At 41.2% G+C, this 16619-nt stretch overlaps 2 protein-coding genes across 2 annotated transcripts; one reads left to right on the top strand and one right to left on the bottom strand.

Moving 5' to 3' along the window:
* Positions 1–376: 376 nt before the first annotated feature.
* On the top strand, positions 377–3957 carry rpl11 (ribosomal protein L11). The gene is made up of 6 exons (XM_076105964.1): positions 377–437; positions 1161–1311; positions 1551–1657; positions 2120–2251; positions 3367–3477; positions 3879–3957. The coding sequence occupies exons 1-6, from the start codon at positions 432–434 to the stop codon at positions 3906–3908; spliced, it is 537 nt and encodes a 178-aa protein (XP_075962079.1). The 5' UTR covers positions 377–431; the 3' UTR covers positions 3909–3957.
* Positions 3958–6203: 2246 nt separating this feature from the next.
* On the bottom strand, positions 6204–11000 carry klhl43 (kelch-like family member 43). Its single transcript, XM_076105965.1, has 6 exons — positions 10405–11000; positions 9942–10090; positions 9023–9369; positions 7690–7989; positions 7417–7592; positions 6204–7034 (listed from the first exon to the last, which is right to left on the bottom strand). Exons 1-6 carry the CDS (start codon positions 10749–10751, stop codon positions 6236–6238), a joined length of 2118 nt encoding a protein of 705 aa, XP_075962080.1. The 5' UTR covers positions 10752–11000; the 3' UTR covers positions 6204–6235.
* Positions 11001–16619: the final 5619 nt, after the last annotated feature.

The following is a 16619-nucleotide window of genomic DNA, read 5'->3' as shown; positions in this document are numbered from 1 at the left end:
ACATCCAAAACAAGTAAGATATTCAATATTTAAAACGAGTATTATTTATATATAAGTAGCAAATTGTGATATTTGTGAATATTGAACCAGTGGGAATGATTTGAAAAATATTTTGTTTTATTGTCAAAACTGTTGCTAATTAATTGCCTCTTCATCAATTGATTATTCAACTAATTAACTCAAATCAGCTAATCGTTTCAACTCTACTCGTGAAACAAATACACGCTGTGAAGATACTTGTGGATGATTCAAACCAATTAAATGTGTAATTCCGATAGACAATAAAATAATGTACTTATTTTGTTGCTTTTAGTGCCGTAAACCGGAACTCTCACGTTTCTCCGCGATGTCTCCCCGAGATGTTTTGCGGTGAACACTTCACTATAAATTTCTTTTGCCGGAAACGTTTCGGCCTCTTCGAGTGATCCAACATGGCGGTGAGTACTGTCTCACACCGTACGATGGTGATCATAAGCGAAGCTGTAGTTGAAATCTACAATCATCGGAGCTGTTGGGTCATCCTAACTGCTCCTTGACGTACAGAGACTTAAACTCTAATATGAAGGATTAAACTAGAGCCGTATTTCTTTAACAAATGAAGCGGAAGACGGTTTAACCAAAAAAGCGAGTGATGCTAACAGGCTAGCTACTGGAATATGCGGTTGACTCGTACGTTTGTAGTAATATTCAGTCATTGAAGACAATATTGTAGTTGTATAATGACACCAAGGCTACGCAGCAGGCATGTGTATGTTCTCATTGTGATCATTTTAGTTGTGTAGAAGTGCTATACTTTCAGGACACGTAACGTTAGGTGACAACGCTAACAGCAGAAGCAGCGGGGATATGTACGGACATGTTCTCCGGCCGGCATGCGTTGGCCTGAGACTGTTGGTAGTTTAATGTAGAGACAGAGGAGAGCATTGCGAGAAGTCGTGGCTTTAAAGACGATGGTAGTGTGTATTTTAACCTGAAGCTGACTGTTAAGCTGTTGAAATGTTCGTTTATCTGTCTAGCCTGTGCTAACCTTATAGCAGGCTAACGCTAATAGGTAAACTCAACATGGCAGCAGCGGTTGACAGGGTGTTGCAACTTCTTCGTAGTCATTTGTCTCTGTGACTTCATAGTGTGAATTCAACCGTTTGTCTTGTGTCCTCCAGGAACAGGGTGAGAAGAAGGAGAACCCCATGCGAGAGCTTCGCATTCGCAAGCTCTGCCTGAACATCTGTGTCGGTGAGAGCGGAGACAGACTGACCCGTGCTGCTAAGGTGCTGGAGCAGCTCACCGGGCAGACCCCCGTCTTCTCCAAGGGTGAGTGTTTGTAGTGCAGGACTCTGAGCTGTGGAAGTGTTGAGGTACAGCCTTTAGTGAAGTAATGTTTTATCCAACACCATGATCAAGGCCTACTTATACACATTCCTCGAGCTGACAGTCATGGTCAAACTTGCCTTAAGAATGGGAAAGATTTGATAAAGTTGTTGGACATGAAAGTGATTAGGTTTTTTTTTATATTGCTCTCTTGTATTCAATGTCCTGTTTTCTTTTCTCAGCCCGCTACACCGTGCGATCCTTCGGTATCCGCAGAAATGAAAAGATTGCTGTCCACTGCACCGTCCGTGGAGCCAAAGCAGAGGAGATCCTGGAAAAAGGACTCAAGGTCAGAAAGTCTATACATCTCACTAGTTCAGTTGTTCCTAACTGTCGTCCTTGGCTTGTGACTTGGCTGCAGGTTTCTTAAGATGTAGATCAACTAGAGGGTAAAGGGCCCTTTTTCATCAACTAAATGAAAATAGAGAGATGTCAGGTTAAATACGGCTAAAAGCTGGTTTTGGTCTTTGTGTTACCTTCAATTTAATATTAAAGGACAAAGTTGATGTGCTCATCATGCAAAAAACTTTTCTGTTGCCTTGTACTCAGGGTTGTTTGTACAGATGACAATGTGTCTTAAGTTCCGTCACGATCAACTTTCCAAGAACAGAATGCATGCGGAAACAAAATTATGTTTGACCGCTTTTATTTGACTCCTGCTTTTGGCTGATTATTTCAAATCTTGGCTTCACTCATCCAACTAGGGGTTGTGTTACAATGTTATGACCGTATTGTTGCTTCCTGATTCCAGGTGCGAGAGTACGAGTTGAGAAAGAACAACTTCTCAGATACCGGAAACTTCGGCTTCGGTATCCAGGAACACATCGATCTGGGTATCAAGTACGACCCCAGCATCGGCATCTACGGACTGGACTTCTACGTGGTAAGTGGCCCCAAAAACTGGTTGATATTGTGGTGAGAGCTAATTATGTAAACAATTCTTAGTTGTAACGGCACAAATTGGGTGTGGAACATTTCAGTTATTACGGTAAAGATTCCAAAATTCCCAGTTTATTTCCTGTTGCAGTCTGTGTGACAAAAGCCGACGGGAAGTAAACATGAACCCAAGGTGTTGCCTAGAAATGCTGCCTAGAAATTTCGTTGAACTGGTCTAAGTGATGGAGTACATACAGATGTGGGAGGTGTAGGAAGGATTTGTTACGATAAATTAAAAGTAGTTATTGTTTTGAAGTTGTACTAATTGAGCACCTCAATTTTTAAATTTCAAGTTAAGACAATTAAAACCACTTAGGATGTTTTTTGTTGTAAAAGGTTTTATGTAAAGTGTGACATGATTTGTGCTTTACACATTAACGTGTTGCAGCTGAGATAATAGGTGTTTGTAGAATTATGGATTGTGTAATTTTATTTAATGTAAAGGTCGTTAACTTGCTCCTCGGACTTCTTCCTCAGTCGGAGATCAACAGAAGATCGGTTAAATGCTGTTTTAGTTTTTTGTTTGTTTTATGTTGCTTGTCTGAAGTAAATCATGTCCATGGTCAGCTGACATGTTGTTGATGAGGAACCTGATAAAGCACTGGAGGTGCAAATATCAAAAGTATGCTTGATTATGTCTGTCTTTGCCAAATACAATCAGTTTTGTCTCCATGAAAAAGATTTCTTCTGTAAAATGTCTAACATCAGTATTAAATGTTAGTGCTAAAACAATAAGATGACTCATTTTCGATCGATCCAATTATCGACTGTGTAAGCGAGTGATTAACCTTTCAAATCGTTTATCTAGTAAAGATTTGTAATCATTTCTTACTTGCAGCTTCTCAAATGTAAAGAGATGCTATTTTCTACACTGTATATAATAATATATACTGGACTTGTTGCTGAGTCTACTGAAATCCTTGAATCTTAAACATTATGTTGAACCAGTACTGAAGTCAGGAGGCCAGACAACCATTCAGTGATGTGAATCGATGCCTCTGCAGTGTTCATGTGTAACGGAGAGACGTTGCTGAAGCTTCTCTCACCACCTCTGTTGTTCAGGTTCTGGGCAGACCCGGCTTCAGCATCGCCGACAAGAAGCGGAAAAGAGGCCGCATCGGTTTCAGGCACCGCATCCGCAAAGAGGAGGCCATGCGCTGGTTCCAGCAGAAAGTGAGTGTTGTCATTGACATCCTGAGACACCTGGAAACTGTCGACTGGCTTTCCAGGTTTTGTTTAAAAGAACTTCCTGGAAGAAATGAACATGTTTATGATGGGAGATTTGGAAGCTTATTTTCAGAAAATGTAAACCCAGAGTGGCTTATTGTACTGACCGTCCACCTCCAACAACATGCTAGAGAAACTGCTGCATGATTGTAAACTGGTCAATTAGATTTTTCATGATTTAATTAGATTGACTGCATTCTGTGGCTTTAATATTGTGTGTTGACTCTCTTGTCTGTGGCCCCCTGCAGCTGACATGTTACTTTAAGAATCAAATGTCTTTCATGTTGCGTTTTATTTTCTGTATATTACGATCTAATATTTGTCTCTTTTTATTTCCCTTTCTTTAGTATGACGGCATCATCCTCCCCGGCAAGTAAAGGACCACCTTTTTGATGTTTGTAACAAATAAAATCTGAAAAAAGGACACTTTCTGTTTGGTGTTGTTACTATGATACTTCAACAATGTACACGTTTTAGACATGGCTACTTATTTTCATGAGTCTCGTACCTCACTTAAAGAAACTTGCAGTTGTGTCATCGCCTAATCGGCCCTGTTTATTGAGTTAAAGGGAAAAACTTTCTTGAACAAAACCTTAAAATCAGGAACATCTGGACAGATGTGAAATGATACCAATAAGTCATTCTAAATTACTTTGTATGAGCATACAACGTGAGATCCATTGTTAAGCAGTACATTTCCTGATGGTATATTAAATATAACTTGCCCCACCTCGACCAGCTACATCAAAATGTTGCTTACCCTTGATTGCATCAGTAAAACATCAGTGAAAGGGGACGTTCTTGCTGCACGAATACTCAAAACATTTTGCTTATAATCTTACTTAAAATTTCCAACATAAACAGTAGTAGTTCTTACATAATGGTATTGCTTGTTTTGCTAAAGTAAGGGATCTGAATCCTTCCACCATTGCATCTTTAAAGTGTCGATCACACATCATCTCGCGTAAAGTAATGATCCCTTTTTATTGCTGAATTCAAAGCTCAATTTGCTCTAAATCTGACCTCTGACCTCTAACAACACGTTTCTTGCAGCACAGCTTCCGTTCTGTTGTCGGACTACATTTCCCAGCAGCCTGCCCTGAAGTAGAAATAGAAAGTAAGACAGGAAATGGACATGTTTTGATCACTTTGGCTTTATTCGGTGAAACCACCAGCTCAGAGCTCGTCCAGTATCAAATACAGAGGGATTCATCCAATCGGATGAGCCAGATTGACCTCATTGTATCTCATGTTAAAAATAATAATAATCAATAACTCGATATGCAGCTGCCGCTCTTTGCAGTTTGTCTTTCCACCTGCTGGCGTCTCACTGGTTCTTCAGTTGGTAGTTTCTTAGTTTCAGTAAAAATTAGTTCAGTCAGAGATCTTCAAATGTTTTGAAACAAACAGGTGAGGCTTTGTTTGAAATTATTGGATTTTTTTTCTACATTTTTTGATTTTTTTTTTAAGATATGTTATAAATATTCTCGATTTTCCCGCTTTAGTATACATTTTTGCACATTTTTACTTCCTTTAAAATCTCTCCTGTGTTGTAGAGTTCACACCGTAATCCCTCTCGCATTGCACTTATAAAATATTCATATATTTAAGTACATCATCTATGTTTTTTAAATACATTTTGTTACAGTTGCGCTACTTCTGACAGATAACCATCAAATAAATGAGGTTTGTTTATTTCTAACCTGCTAAAGTTTGCTGGTGAGAAATCCTAATTATTGCAATTTTTGTCAGAATTGGCTTATATTCCTGTCACGGACACACACTCCTGTCATTCTGTCTCTCACACACACACACACACACACACACACGCACTTATTTTCACAGTTGAACGCTACAAACACTGCTAAGATACATCTTTGTACACAAACTTTTAATAGTTTGTTCAACACACTCAAACGCATGCCACTGTTCCCGTCTTCATCATTCATCCTCCTCCATCCATCACCTCTCTACCTCCACCTGCTCCACTAAACAATTCATCCCTTATCCACGTTTTTCTTCTCTGTTTCCATCAATGTAAAACCTCCTGAGACCACTTTGGATCACACAAGCTCTCTTTTCTTTCTTTCATACAAAACCAGCACATGGACATTTCATAGATCTGTATCTGGTTGTATTTTAGATTTGCAGCTTTCTCTTGGAAATTATAATAATGGAGGTCAGATGTCAAGTTAATATGATTTTGAAACTCCCAAATCCCTTTGGGAAAGACTGAGGACCAACACTAAATCTAAATGGTGTAAATCTATAAAAAAAAAGGGCTGAATTTTGTCCAATCAAATTCTCAGTAATCATTGTTATCAGTACTTTTATAGTTCAATTTATATAAATATAAAATGTATTTATTTTATTATATATCTATATACTGTATATGTATATTAAATATTTATTAAAATTTTATATAATTTAGTTAAATAATGCTACAAAAAATATCTATCTTCTAGGTTGCATTGTTTTCTAAATTTATTTAGGATTGTCTTTTTTTGTTGTCGTTTTTTAAAATTCTATTCTTTCCTAAATTCTTTGTGTTATTTAAAGATGAAAATACATTTAAATTTATTTTTAAGTATTCACCTTTCCAGACACAAGATATAACCCAATATAGAGCAAACATTATCCAGATGTTCTCCAGAGGTTGAACCAGCCTTCCTCTCCTCTACTCTCTCCCGTGCATCCTGTCTCTCTATGCCGTGATGGTTTGGGAAGGAGCCATGCTGCTCTCTCTGCTCCGGTTCTTCCCGGACTGCAGCTGCTCTTCGTGGGCCGGGGTGTTGCGGTGCTGCTGTCGGCGCGGCACGTGGCGGGGCGGCAGGGTCAAGGTGCAGCAGGACACTCCCACCGTGGGCTCGGGCAGATCCTCCGCCAAGGACCAGCTGTCTGTGGCCGGGTCGTACTTCTGGACGGCCGCCTTGTAGCGCTTCTCCGCCTCGTTCCAGCCGCCCAGCAGGTACAGCTTGTCGGCCAGCGGGGAGAGGCCGGCGGTGCTCACACCGAGGAGGAGAGGGGCGGCCCGGCTCCAGCTGCTGCTCTCCGGGGAGAAGACCTCTACGGAGAGCACATCCACCCGCTCACCGCCGGGCCCCAGCTGGCTCCCTCCGACCACGTACACCTTCCCTCCGAGGGCGGCGGAGCAGTGCCAGCCGCGTGGTGTCTCCATGGGGGCCTTCTCGCTCCAGGCGTCGGTGTCCACGTTGTAGCACGCCACGGAGCGGGAGTAGGCGCAGTTGATGTAGCCGCCGGTCACCAGGATGTCTCCAGAGAGCAGGGTGGCGCTGGAGTGGCAGCAGCGGGGCACCTCCATGGGAGCGCGCATCTGCCAGGCGTTGGAGGACGGCAGGTAGCTCTCGGTGGTGGCCAGCAGACCCTCCACATTGCGGCCGCCGATGGCGAACAGGCGGCCACCGCTGGCTGCCAGAGAGAAGTGGGTGCGGCGCTGTCTCATGCTGGCCAGGTGGAGCCAGGTGTTGAAGCGAGGGTCATATCTGTTGGCAGGTAAAGGGTAGAGGGTCACGTTCAGAGGGGATCCCGACTCCCAGACCCAGGACCTTCAGGTGTGTCCTGTTTTACCTTGATGCCCTGTGTCTCAAAATCTAGATTCAAGACTTGTCATTACATGGTGCATGTTCCCCAACTAATGTATGTTTAATCAGTTTACCTGCATATTTGGGACTAAGTGATTAATAGTAGCCTCCACTAGGGTTAATCCGGCTATTGGTTTGTGTCTCGTCATACACTGTTTACTGTGTTTATGTCAGACAGCAGTAAATTATCGCGATATATCGTATCGTGACACGTGTATTGCGATACGCATCATATTGTGAGGCGCTTGCCAATCCACAGCCCTAAACAGCAGCACCCTGCTACCTGCTGAGAGTGCTGACGGCGTGCTTGGCCTGGTTGCGGGCGTCGTTCTGGTCCTCCCCTCCGGCCACGTACAGGAAGCCGTCCATCACAGCCACGCACTGGTTGAAGCTCTTCGCCGGCAGCTGGGTGAGGTGACGCCAGGTGGCTGCTCCTTCACGAGGGTCCCTCCACAGCACCTGGATTACAGAGGTCAAAGGTCAGCGAGGGTTTTTTTGTGTTGTTTTTTTACTACGGTGGTGGATAATAGAGACAACACAACACCAAAGCACCGACCTCGCGGCTGAGAGCTCTCTCAGTCAGCGACGGCCGACCACCGACGGTGAGCAGAGTCTGCTGACCGGCTCGGACCTGCGTGCGTCGGGACTGCAGGGTGTTCTGCTGGAAGGGCAGCAGGTGGTAGTTCATGGCGTCCACCAGCAGGCGGTGACAGTGCGGGTCCATCATCATGCGGGGCACCGGCTGGATCTGGCTCACCAGCTCGCTGGCGGGGATCGTCTCAAAGCGGATGTGGGACAGCAGCTCGGCGGCGTGAGCCTGACGAGAGGCGTCGAAGTCGAGCCACCTCATGACCAACTGGAGGGAGAGTTTACAGGGAAGATATTTCATACATAGATACATGTCATGTGTTATGATATAAATCTCTTCACAAAGCACTGTTCAAAACCAAAAGGTACAAAGTGATTAGCATGTAGCTGCAAAACAGTCCAAAGGATGTCAAGTTCAAAATAGATCAATAATGTTGTTAGGAGGACGATAGGAAATAGATAAATTATTAAATATGTGCCGGAAATAGGGAATAAGCAGGAAATGAGCTATTTGGAAATAAAATTAAAGTAAAAAAAAAGTTTTGATTTATTCCATCAACTTCCATGGTAAAGAGAAAAAACAAATAAATACCTTTATTTATTTTTGAACTAACTGACTAGAGGTTTAATGAAAATTACAAAGCTTTATATTTCTTTTAATTATTTAACAACCGATTTATTAAATTCAGTTATATTTTTTGCTTGTCTGATAACATTGTGCCACCTTTGTTTGTTTTGGGACTCACCCAAGGCAGCAAATTCAAATAAGTAAATTATATAATCAAATACAAAATCAAAAAAAAATGCATTTGGATTCGTGAAACCAATTCCAGTGATAAAAGTAAAGTAAAATGTAGTCAAAACCTGAATCGTGATAATAATCTCACAGTGCAGACAGACTCACATTTGGTCCTGTTTATAAATACAGCGATTGCTGCTTCTCTCAGCTGTCTGTCTATTTGCGTCTGTAACAGAGTTGCATATTAATACACGAGCTCTCTTCTTGTGTACAGTGAGATATTCTCAGCGGTTTCTGCCCACAATGCTGCATGGATCTGTGTTATGCTCTGAGCAGCTGGTCTGGGGTCTGTTTTTAGGGCCTGGATGAAAATAGCAGGAAGGCCCAGAGGGTCGACGAGTTAATACTGGAAGTCGGTCTCCTCCTAGAAGACCTGGCACTTCTCCTCAGTTAGGATATCAGTAGTGAATAAATTCATTAGACAGCAATGTCATATTTTAACCCAAATTTTTAGCTACAAATTTCAACCTTTGACCTTTAAAGACAAAGCTTGACCTCTGACCTGGAAGGCAGTGACCTCTGAAGGCAACAGCAGCGAGTCGTCCTGCAGGAAGGCGGAGATCTGCTCCAGGGTCAGCTGGGTGAAGAGCGGCGTGTCCGCGAACTGCACGAAGTTCTCCAGGACGAAGCGGCGGGCGGCGTCGCACACCGACGCCAGGCCGTAGGCGGCGGCGATGTTCCAGATGTAGACGCAGGTCTGCACGTTGAGCTCGGCCAGCAGGAAGTCCGTGCACATCTTGAGGAGCTGAGGGATCTGCAGGGTGGCGGCGGCCGAGGCGGTGCAGCCGATGGTGTACAGGGACATGTGGACGCGACCCAGGTAGGCGAAGGTAATGACATTAGCCAGGCCTGCAGACCGGGCGAGACAGGACATTTCACTTAAAACCAGATATTTTTGAGGAAGCAGAAAACTGCTGTGGACAGGAGGAACTGAATTCATGAAAACTGATATCTTTCCTTAAATTTCTTCAAGACAATTTAAACATTTTAGCTCCTCAACGCACCATTGAGGCTTTATGACGCTTACACTGAGTCAAACATTACAACATTTGACATATGCTTCTTTTTAGGGCTGCAACTAATGTTCTTTTTATTTTTATTATTTTTATTTTTATTATTATTTTCTCAATTAATTCATCATTTGGCCCATAAAATGTTAGAAAATAGGGACTGAGGCCATCACAAAACTCAAAGATATTGAATTTGCCGTCACATAACTCAAAATAAAATAAAGAAGAATCCACACTTGTCAAGCTGAGACTACAGAATTCTGTCAATCGTTCTCATTTTATACTAATTTCCTGAAAGTTAAGCATAATATATTTGGCAGCTCGAAAGTTTGGGATCTTGATCTGAAGTTCAAATATTGTAAACATTATTGTAATATCGTGGCTCAGCTTAAACTGAATTGGTAGGTGTACCTAGAGGTGAGAGGGAGGGGAGCTCCAGGCGCTTCATGCCCGGGTCTTTGGCCAGAATCTCTCTGAAGTACTGACTGATGGAGGAGATGACCAGCTTGTGGACGTCAAAGGCTTTCGTCTTACAGGCCAACTCCAGGTCAGTCAGGAACCTGAGGAGGAGAGCAGGACGATGGATGACACACACACCTGAGACAATAACTCATGACACAATACAATACACACGTTATGATGTTGTACCGCATCACAATTCTGTTGTATCGTAATGTAATTTTATTGTATAGCAATTTGAACGTATCGTAATTGTACCACATTGTTATTTTGTGCCTTGTAATTGTATTGTATCCAAACTGTATTCTATCGTGAATATATCATATCTAATCGTATCGTGTCGCTATTGTGCCTTATAGTAATTGTATCAATTCATATTATATTCCAATGCAATACAGAAAGTATCAGAACCCACTTCTCCTGCCGCATCTTGCTGAGCTCCTCCAGCAGGGCGTTGCCGTGCAGGGGTCGTGTCAGCTCGCTGCCCAGGCCGAGGCCTCGCTCTCCGGGCCTGATGACCGGCAGCGGCAGATTGAGGCTGTTCAGCTGAGCGATGTCCAGCGCCGCCATCTGCTCGATCTTCTTCACTCCGCTCTCCACCACCACCACACCGTCACCGCGGTGCACCACCTTCAGCTGGGCTGGGGCAGTCTCCACGGCAACCTGAGGGATGGTTTCCACGTCAGGCTTCTTCTGGCGGGAGGCCTTCTTCTTGGGCGCCATCGTTTGACCGTTGAGGTTGTCTTTTTTAGATTTTAGCATGTGTTTACTTTACACTAAATGGTTTCCTACAGTAAGTAAGGTTAACTGAGTTGACTTCTTGAAAGGTAGGGACGCTGTTTCACTTGCTACAAATCCAGCTGATCAACAAAAATAAAATGTAAAATGTTTCTTGACACTCAGTTGAAGTCCTCTTCTTTTAGCTGGAGGTTGTAGCTAAGAATGTTCTAAATGGTTGGACTGGTTTGGGATTATTTGTGATTTTGTTGGTGTTTTTACTTGAACACAGCACACAGCACCTGAAAAAAAGAAGGAAAAGTGAAGAATTGTTCAAACCCTTTATTTCATTGGTCTTTACATTCATTAAAAGTTAAGTTGGCTGTCATGTAACTGGCGCATTAACGGTCCAGTTTAAGACCTTTTGGAAGAACATGCTGTATATAGAAATGCAGAAATGTTGCTTGATGGATCACCGGTGTATTAATTTATTCCATATATTTTACATTTGTGTTAAAAATCCCCAACATATCACACTAACTTGGATATTTTTATGTTATTCTGACTTCTGTTAGTTTCAATACATTTTTTGACAGCAAAAGTTTCGCATAAACAAGGCTTTTTTACATAATACATCTTTGGTGTACCAGAAGCAATAAGTCACAAAGCGTCACAGTTTTTGGATATTTTAATGTTTGTCCAACTTTAGGCGGCCTTTCGTTTGGATTCATTGAAGATAAGTCTGAAAATCAACATTCAGAGGTATAGAACGAAGGCTAATCTATCTTGACATTCTATTGTTTTTGACTTTTTGAATCGATGTGTGCTTCCATAATATAACTTTGACAATGATATAAGAGAACATAATGTCCACAGAAATGGATTAGATCTGTAAAGCAAAATTCAACAGTCTGGAACTTGATTTTCCTCCAGCACTGAAATGACGCACAATAACACTTATACTTACTTCTACTTGACTTTCACAAAGCTAAGAAAACAAGAGTCACTCTTCCCTGCCCTTAAAATGCTTTGTCATGTCTCCTTTGTCCGCCACAATGCCTCTTTATATCTTGACTCATTAAAGGGAAAGGTGTGTTCCAAAGCCAACAGTGAGCTCCTCATAAACAACCGACAACAGGTCCCTGGCAAATGTTTCCAGCCTTTAAACCACAGTTTCATGGTCGCTGGAGGACATGACAAACCCACTGACGGACGCGCATTTCTCCGCTAATCTCTAACCTCACACAACACAACACAACAACACACAGGCTGACACCTTTTTCTGAATCCAACTGAGGGTCACCTACAAACTCTCTGTCTCTGAGCCAGCAGCAGTGTGAATGACGGGCACGAGTGCAGTGAAGAAGCTCAGGGTTAGGTTTTTGTGGTTTACAGCGGCCACAAGGAATTTAATGCAACTGGGGGAATCTTATTCATGAGCCGCAGTCTGCCAACTTCAGCAGAGAGGGGAGACACAGAGAGGGAGTCTGAGATAAACAAATAGGAGAAATGGGGGTCGTGGAGGATACTGGAGGGGTTATCCAGAGCATATATCTCAATTTTTGTTGTGGGTTTTTTGTACTTTGTGTGCTTGGTTGGTTTAGTTTTGTATCTGTTGCATGAGGCTTGGCTGGAAGGAATTGCTCAAACCGGAACAATGCAACAACAACAACAACAACCAGCCATAAGTGGTCAGCAATAGTGTCCAAACTCTAGCAAATTGTATAATGACATTAATTAAAGGCAATGAGCACGAGGTGATTTCACCAATTGGCAGCATATTTGAGGAAGCAAAATAATGTTTTTTTTCGTTTTCACGTCCACTAAATCTTTGTTGTGCTATTTTTTTTGTTAAAAAAAAACGTACTTGATGTTCACACAGCTTCGGAAACAACAAGACACGTTAAAATCAACTCTCCACCTATCACAGTGAGGCTGTACATTTTTCTAAACCGCAGCAGCTGTAACAATTGTCGGATAATGCTAACTACTAAAGTAGTTTTTAGCATTTAGCTAAAGCTTTTGTGATACTAGCTCACGTGGAGAGGAGTCATAAAGTCAGCGCACTGACTCAGTATTGTCACAATATATTATTGCAAAGTTGAAGGCCTTTAAAGTGACTGGCAGCTGGACGTCTGGTGGTAAACAGCAGCAGGATCTTTGTTGTGGTTCACCTGAGCCTCGGTGCAGAGATCACCTCAGTGCTCGTTCAGGGCGGGAAGTAAATGAAACCTAAGGGGCTATTTAGGGACTCAGCTGTGTGCCGGTTCTAAATGATCTTTCTCTCACATCAAGATCTGTACTTTACATTTTCTCAACTTTGCCCTTTGGGCCTGAGTGGTGTTAGATCATTTATTGTCCGTTCATTATTAGATTCAACTGGAGCTTCTCATAGTCTGACTTTTAGTTGCCTTTTTCATGTCTTATATTTACACCAATCCTATGTCTCTGTCGGTCAGTTGGTTCACCACTTTCGTCCAGACTGAAATAACTCATCAACTGTTGAATGGATTTCCATGAATCTGGTTCCCAGTGGATGAATCCTAATAACTTTGGGAATCTTCTGACTTTTCATCTAGCGCCATAACCAGCTCCAATTTCCAGTTTGTCCAATATTTTGTTTTATTACCAAATATCTGCAAAACTAATGGCATTCCCTTTAGGCTAAGCTCTACCTTATTCAGTGCAAATTAGCAAATGTTAGCATGCTAACAAGCTAAATTAACATGATGGAAATGGTAAACATCAGTATGTTAGGATTGTCATTGTGAGCGAGTTAGCATGCCGACATTAGCATTCAGTTCAAGTACAGCATCACAGAGCTGCTAGTATGACTGTAGAATCTTAAATGGACAGGTTGTAGGATTTGGCGTCATCTAGCGTTGAGGTTGCAACCAACTGAAACTTCTTCAGTTTGCCAAGCGTGTAGTCGCTACGCTGGCCAATAAGAAAACGTTAAAATGCAAATATCCGTATCTGGAGCCATGTTTAGTTTGTCCATTCTAGGCTACTGTAGAAACATGACTTCCGGCTCTGTGAAGAGGACCTGCTCCTATGTTGATATAAATGGCTCCTTCTAAGGTAACTAAAACAAAACTATTTTCAGGTTATTATACATTAAGGAAAATATACTTATTAATATTATATTCAATTCCTGCCAATAGATCCCCCCTAAATGCCATGCACTGTTCCTTTACAATTTATGGTCATTAATGTGCTTGGAAAGTGTATTGAGCTTAACGCTCTTGAAGCAACGTCAGATATCTTTTTTCATAATATCAAAGATTAGCGTCGCTAAGGCTAATTGATTTGCCATTACTTTCTTAAACTAAAGCTGCATGTCTCTATTTTTAAATACCTTCTCCGACCATATCACACCACTGTCTGTGACCTCTTTAATAACCTCATCTAGTGGCCATTTTGAACAATCCTGACAATGCTGATAATGCTACTTCCATTGCTTCTGACTACAAACATGTACATGACTCTCCGCGTCCCTCTTTCCACCCCTCCTCCTCATTCGCTCAGCGTCTGAACTTGGCTCTTTTTAAATAGCATCTATTGGCTTGCCAGCCAACGAGGCTCCACACATGGGCAGACCAGGGACCGAGGCAGGATGGCACGTGACGGGGCAGCAGCTGTTGTCGGTGTCATATGAAGAGGAGGGGCTCACCGTTACAGACCATAGGCTACTTGTTGATATGTTGCTATCCCCCTTTAAACTGTTGGAACAGCAACGATTCGCTGCCAGGACACTGTATAACCTCAATACACCACAAATTAACCAAGAAGAAGAGTTATTTATTATTTGACAGCAGCCAAGAGCTTCTGTGAATGTGACCCTGAGCAATTGAAACATGTGGGGAGACGATGAGTTCAATGTCAGGGCCAACTGGAGACACGAGGGGCAGGATGATGTCAAACACATATTTGATTGATGCAAAAACAACAAGGTGGAAGATATGAAATATATCCTATGACTTTATGACTTTACTTTATTACTAATGAGGAGTATGGTCTTAATAATCACACGTTCCATAGGCTTTGATAAAGTATTCCTAATACCTCACTCACAACAGAAACAATCTCCTTCCACAAATAACAACAGATGCATCTCCTTTACTTAAGTAAAAGTACCAAAATCACAGTGTAAAAATACTCCATTACAAGTTAAAGTACACAAGAATTATCAGAAGAATTTACCTAAAGTATCAAAGTAAAAGTACTCCTTCTGCAGATAAATATCTCACTGATATATTATTATATAATACATTATTATATTACAAATACTTATGCATCAATGTGAAAGCAGCATTTTACTGTTTTAACTACTTTAGTACAGTGGTTTTCAACATCCGGGTCAGTCCACAAAGGGTAAGCAGATCAATCTGAGGGGTTGTGAGATGATTAATGAGGGCAGGAAAGAAGAAAAAACAAAGTTATGTTTCACAAATTTGTTCAAATTTTTTGGACTTTTCTCTAATCTTTGTTTTGTTTTTTTAATTATGTGATACTTTTATCTCTTTGGGCTTCACGTTGTTATTGAAATGAAACTATCTGAAAGGTTGAAAGGTTGAATTAAAGAGTAACTGTAGCTGTTATATAACTGTATAAAGTAGTATAGAATAGAAATACAAGTGCCTCTAAAGTACAAGTACAGCATTATAACCCACTGCAGTTCAAATCCATGAAATGTAAAATCCATGTCTTTTCTGTGGCATGAAAATAATCTCTGCAGAGATCAGCCATCACAAATATCCAGGACCAAGGTTGGCGCAGGGAGCAGCTGCTCTGTCAACCACCATACTGGGAACCAGACCTCACCACTACCCCCAACCACCACCACCATCACCATCATCACTGACAGATGTACTGGAACTAACAACTCTGCTTTCTAAGCAACAGCCCCGCGGCCTGATTAACAACCGAGGGAGGGTACATAGTCTTATCGATCATTTTTACACCTTCCCATCGTTAAACACTACTGACAATTAATGTGGTAATGCTTTACTTTTAAGGTACTCAAATTCCTCAATATTTCCATAGAATGTCCTTAGAACTGTGTAGTTTAGTACTAATTACAATTAAAACAGGTTTAATTGGTTCATTCCCAATTGAATAATTTCAAATGAATGCTAATGAAATTGATAACCTGTGTCTTAGTCACACTGCTCATTTATTTTGTACTTATTTTACTTTGTTTTTAAGTATTTATATGTGTATGTTACTTATAGTATTTGGGTACTGATATTGTAGGTACAGTATATATGAGTGTGTGTGTGTGTGTGTGTGTGTGTGTGTGTGTGTGTGTGTGTCTTTTTTTCTTTTACATACTTTTTCCTCCTTTTCTTTTCTTCTTATATTTTTTTACAATCTAAGTTATTGTGATGCAATGAGAAAAAAAACACAAGAAATAATTAAGTTTTTAATAATAATGAGCAGGGAAGAAACAATTATTGGCTTAAATGGAGCAGTAGAAATAAACAACTATAGACTTTAGAACTAATTTCACAGGAAACGTTTGTGTAATTATTAGGAAACAGACTTGAAAAATCGTGTTATTAATATTCTCCTGTCATGAACTACTATGTGTTACTATGTTGTTATTATATACAAAACTGGAGCCTTGAGGGTTTTTAAAAATGTAGCCAAACTCCAAAAGGTTGCAGATGTCAGTAACAGGTCAGACACCAAACAAAATCATTTTTCAAAATTTCGAAAAAAAAATTGCAAAAACCTTAACATTTAAAGGCATACGACTAAAATATAGTAATCCATGTCCAACATCAAATGTCATGTTTAAAGCAATATGACAGTATCGAAACTGCCTCCTCAAGTAATGACTGTTTTGTGTCTCGTGGAGCAAAAAAACCTGTTCCTCGATGCAAACTAAAACAATTAAAAGTAATTGCA

Source organism: Anarhichas minor, unplaced genomic scaffold (assembly GCF_050575085.1).
Source record: "Anarhichas minor isolate MPS153535 unplaced genomic scaffold, ASM5057508v1 ptg000033l, whole genome shotgun sequence".
Lineage (NCBI taxonomy): Eukaryota > Metazoa > Chordata > Actinopteri > Perciformes > Anarhichadidae > Anarhichas > Anarhichas minor.
The sequence above is the reverse complement of the archived record's forward strand: the minus strand, read 5'-3'. Positions and strand labels throughout refer to the sequence as shown.

What these genes read in the sequence shown, in the direction of transcription:
- rpl11 (XM_076105964.1), top strand. An exon ending in TCCTGGAAAAAGGACTCAAG is followed by an intron (nt 1,658 to 2,119) that starts GTCAGAAAGTCT and finishes TCCTGATTCCAG; the next exon opens with GTGCGAGAGTACGAGTTGAG. An exon ending in ACGGACTGGACTTCTACGTG is followed by an intron (nt 2,252 to 3,366) that starts GTAAGTGGCCCC and finishes TCTGTTGTTCAG; the next exon opens with GTTCTGGGCAGACCCGGCTT.
- klhl43 (XM_076105965.1), bottom strand. Translation starts at nt 10,751, where the DNA reads ATGCTAAAATCTAAAAAAGACAACCTCAACGGTCAAACGATGGCGCCC. An exon ending in AGCAAGATGCGGCAGGAGAA is followed by an intron (nt 10,091 to 10,404) that starts GTGGGTTCTGAT and finishes TCTCCTCCTCAG; the next exon opens with GTTCCTGACTGACCTGGAGT. An exon ending in GCCGTCAGCACTCTCAGCAG is followed by an intron (nt 7,035 to 7,416) that starts GTAGCAGGGTGC and finishes ACCTGCCAACAG; the next exon opens with ATATGACCCTCGCTTCAACA.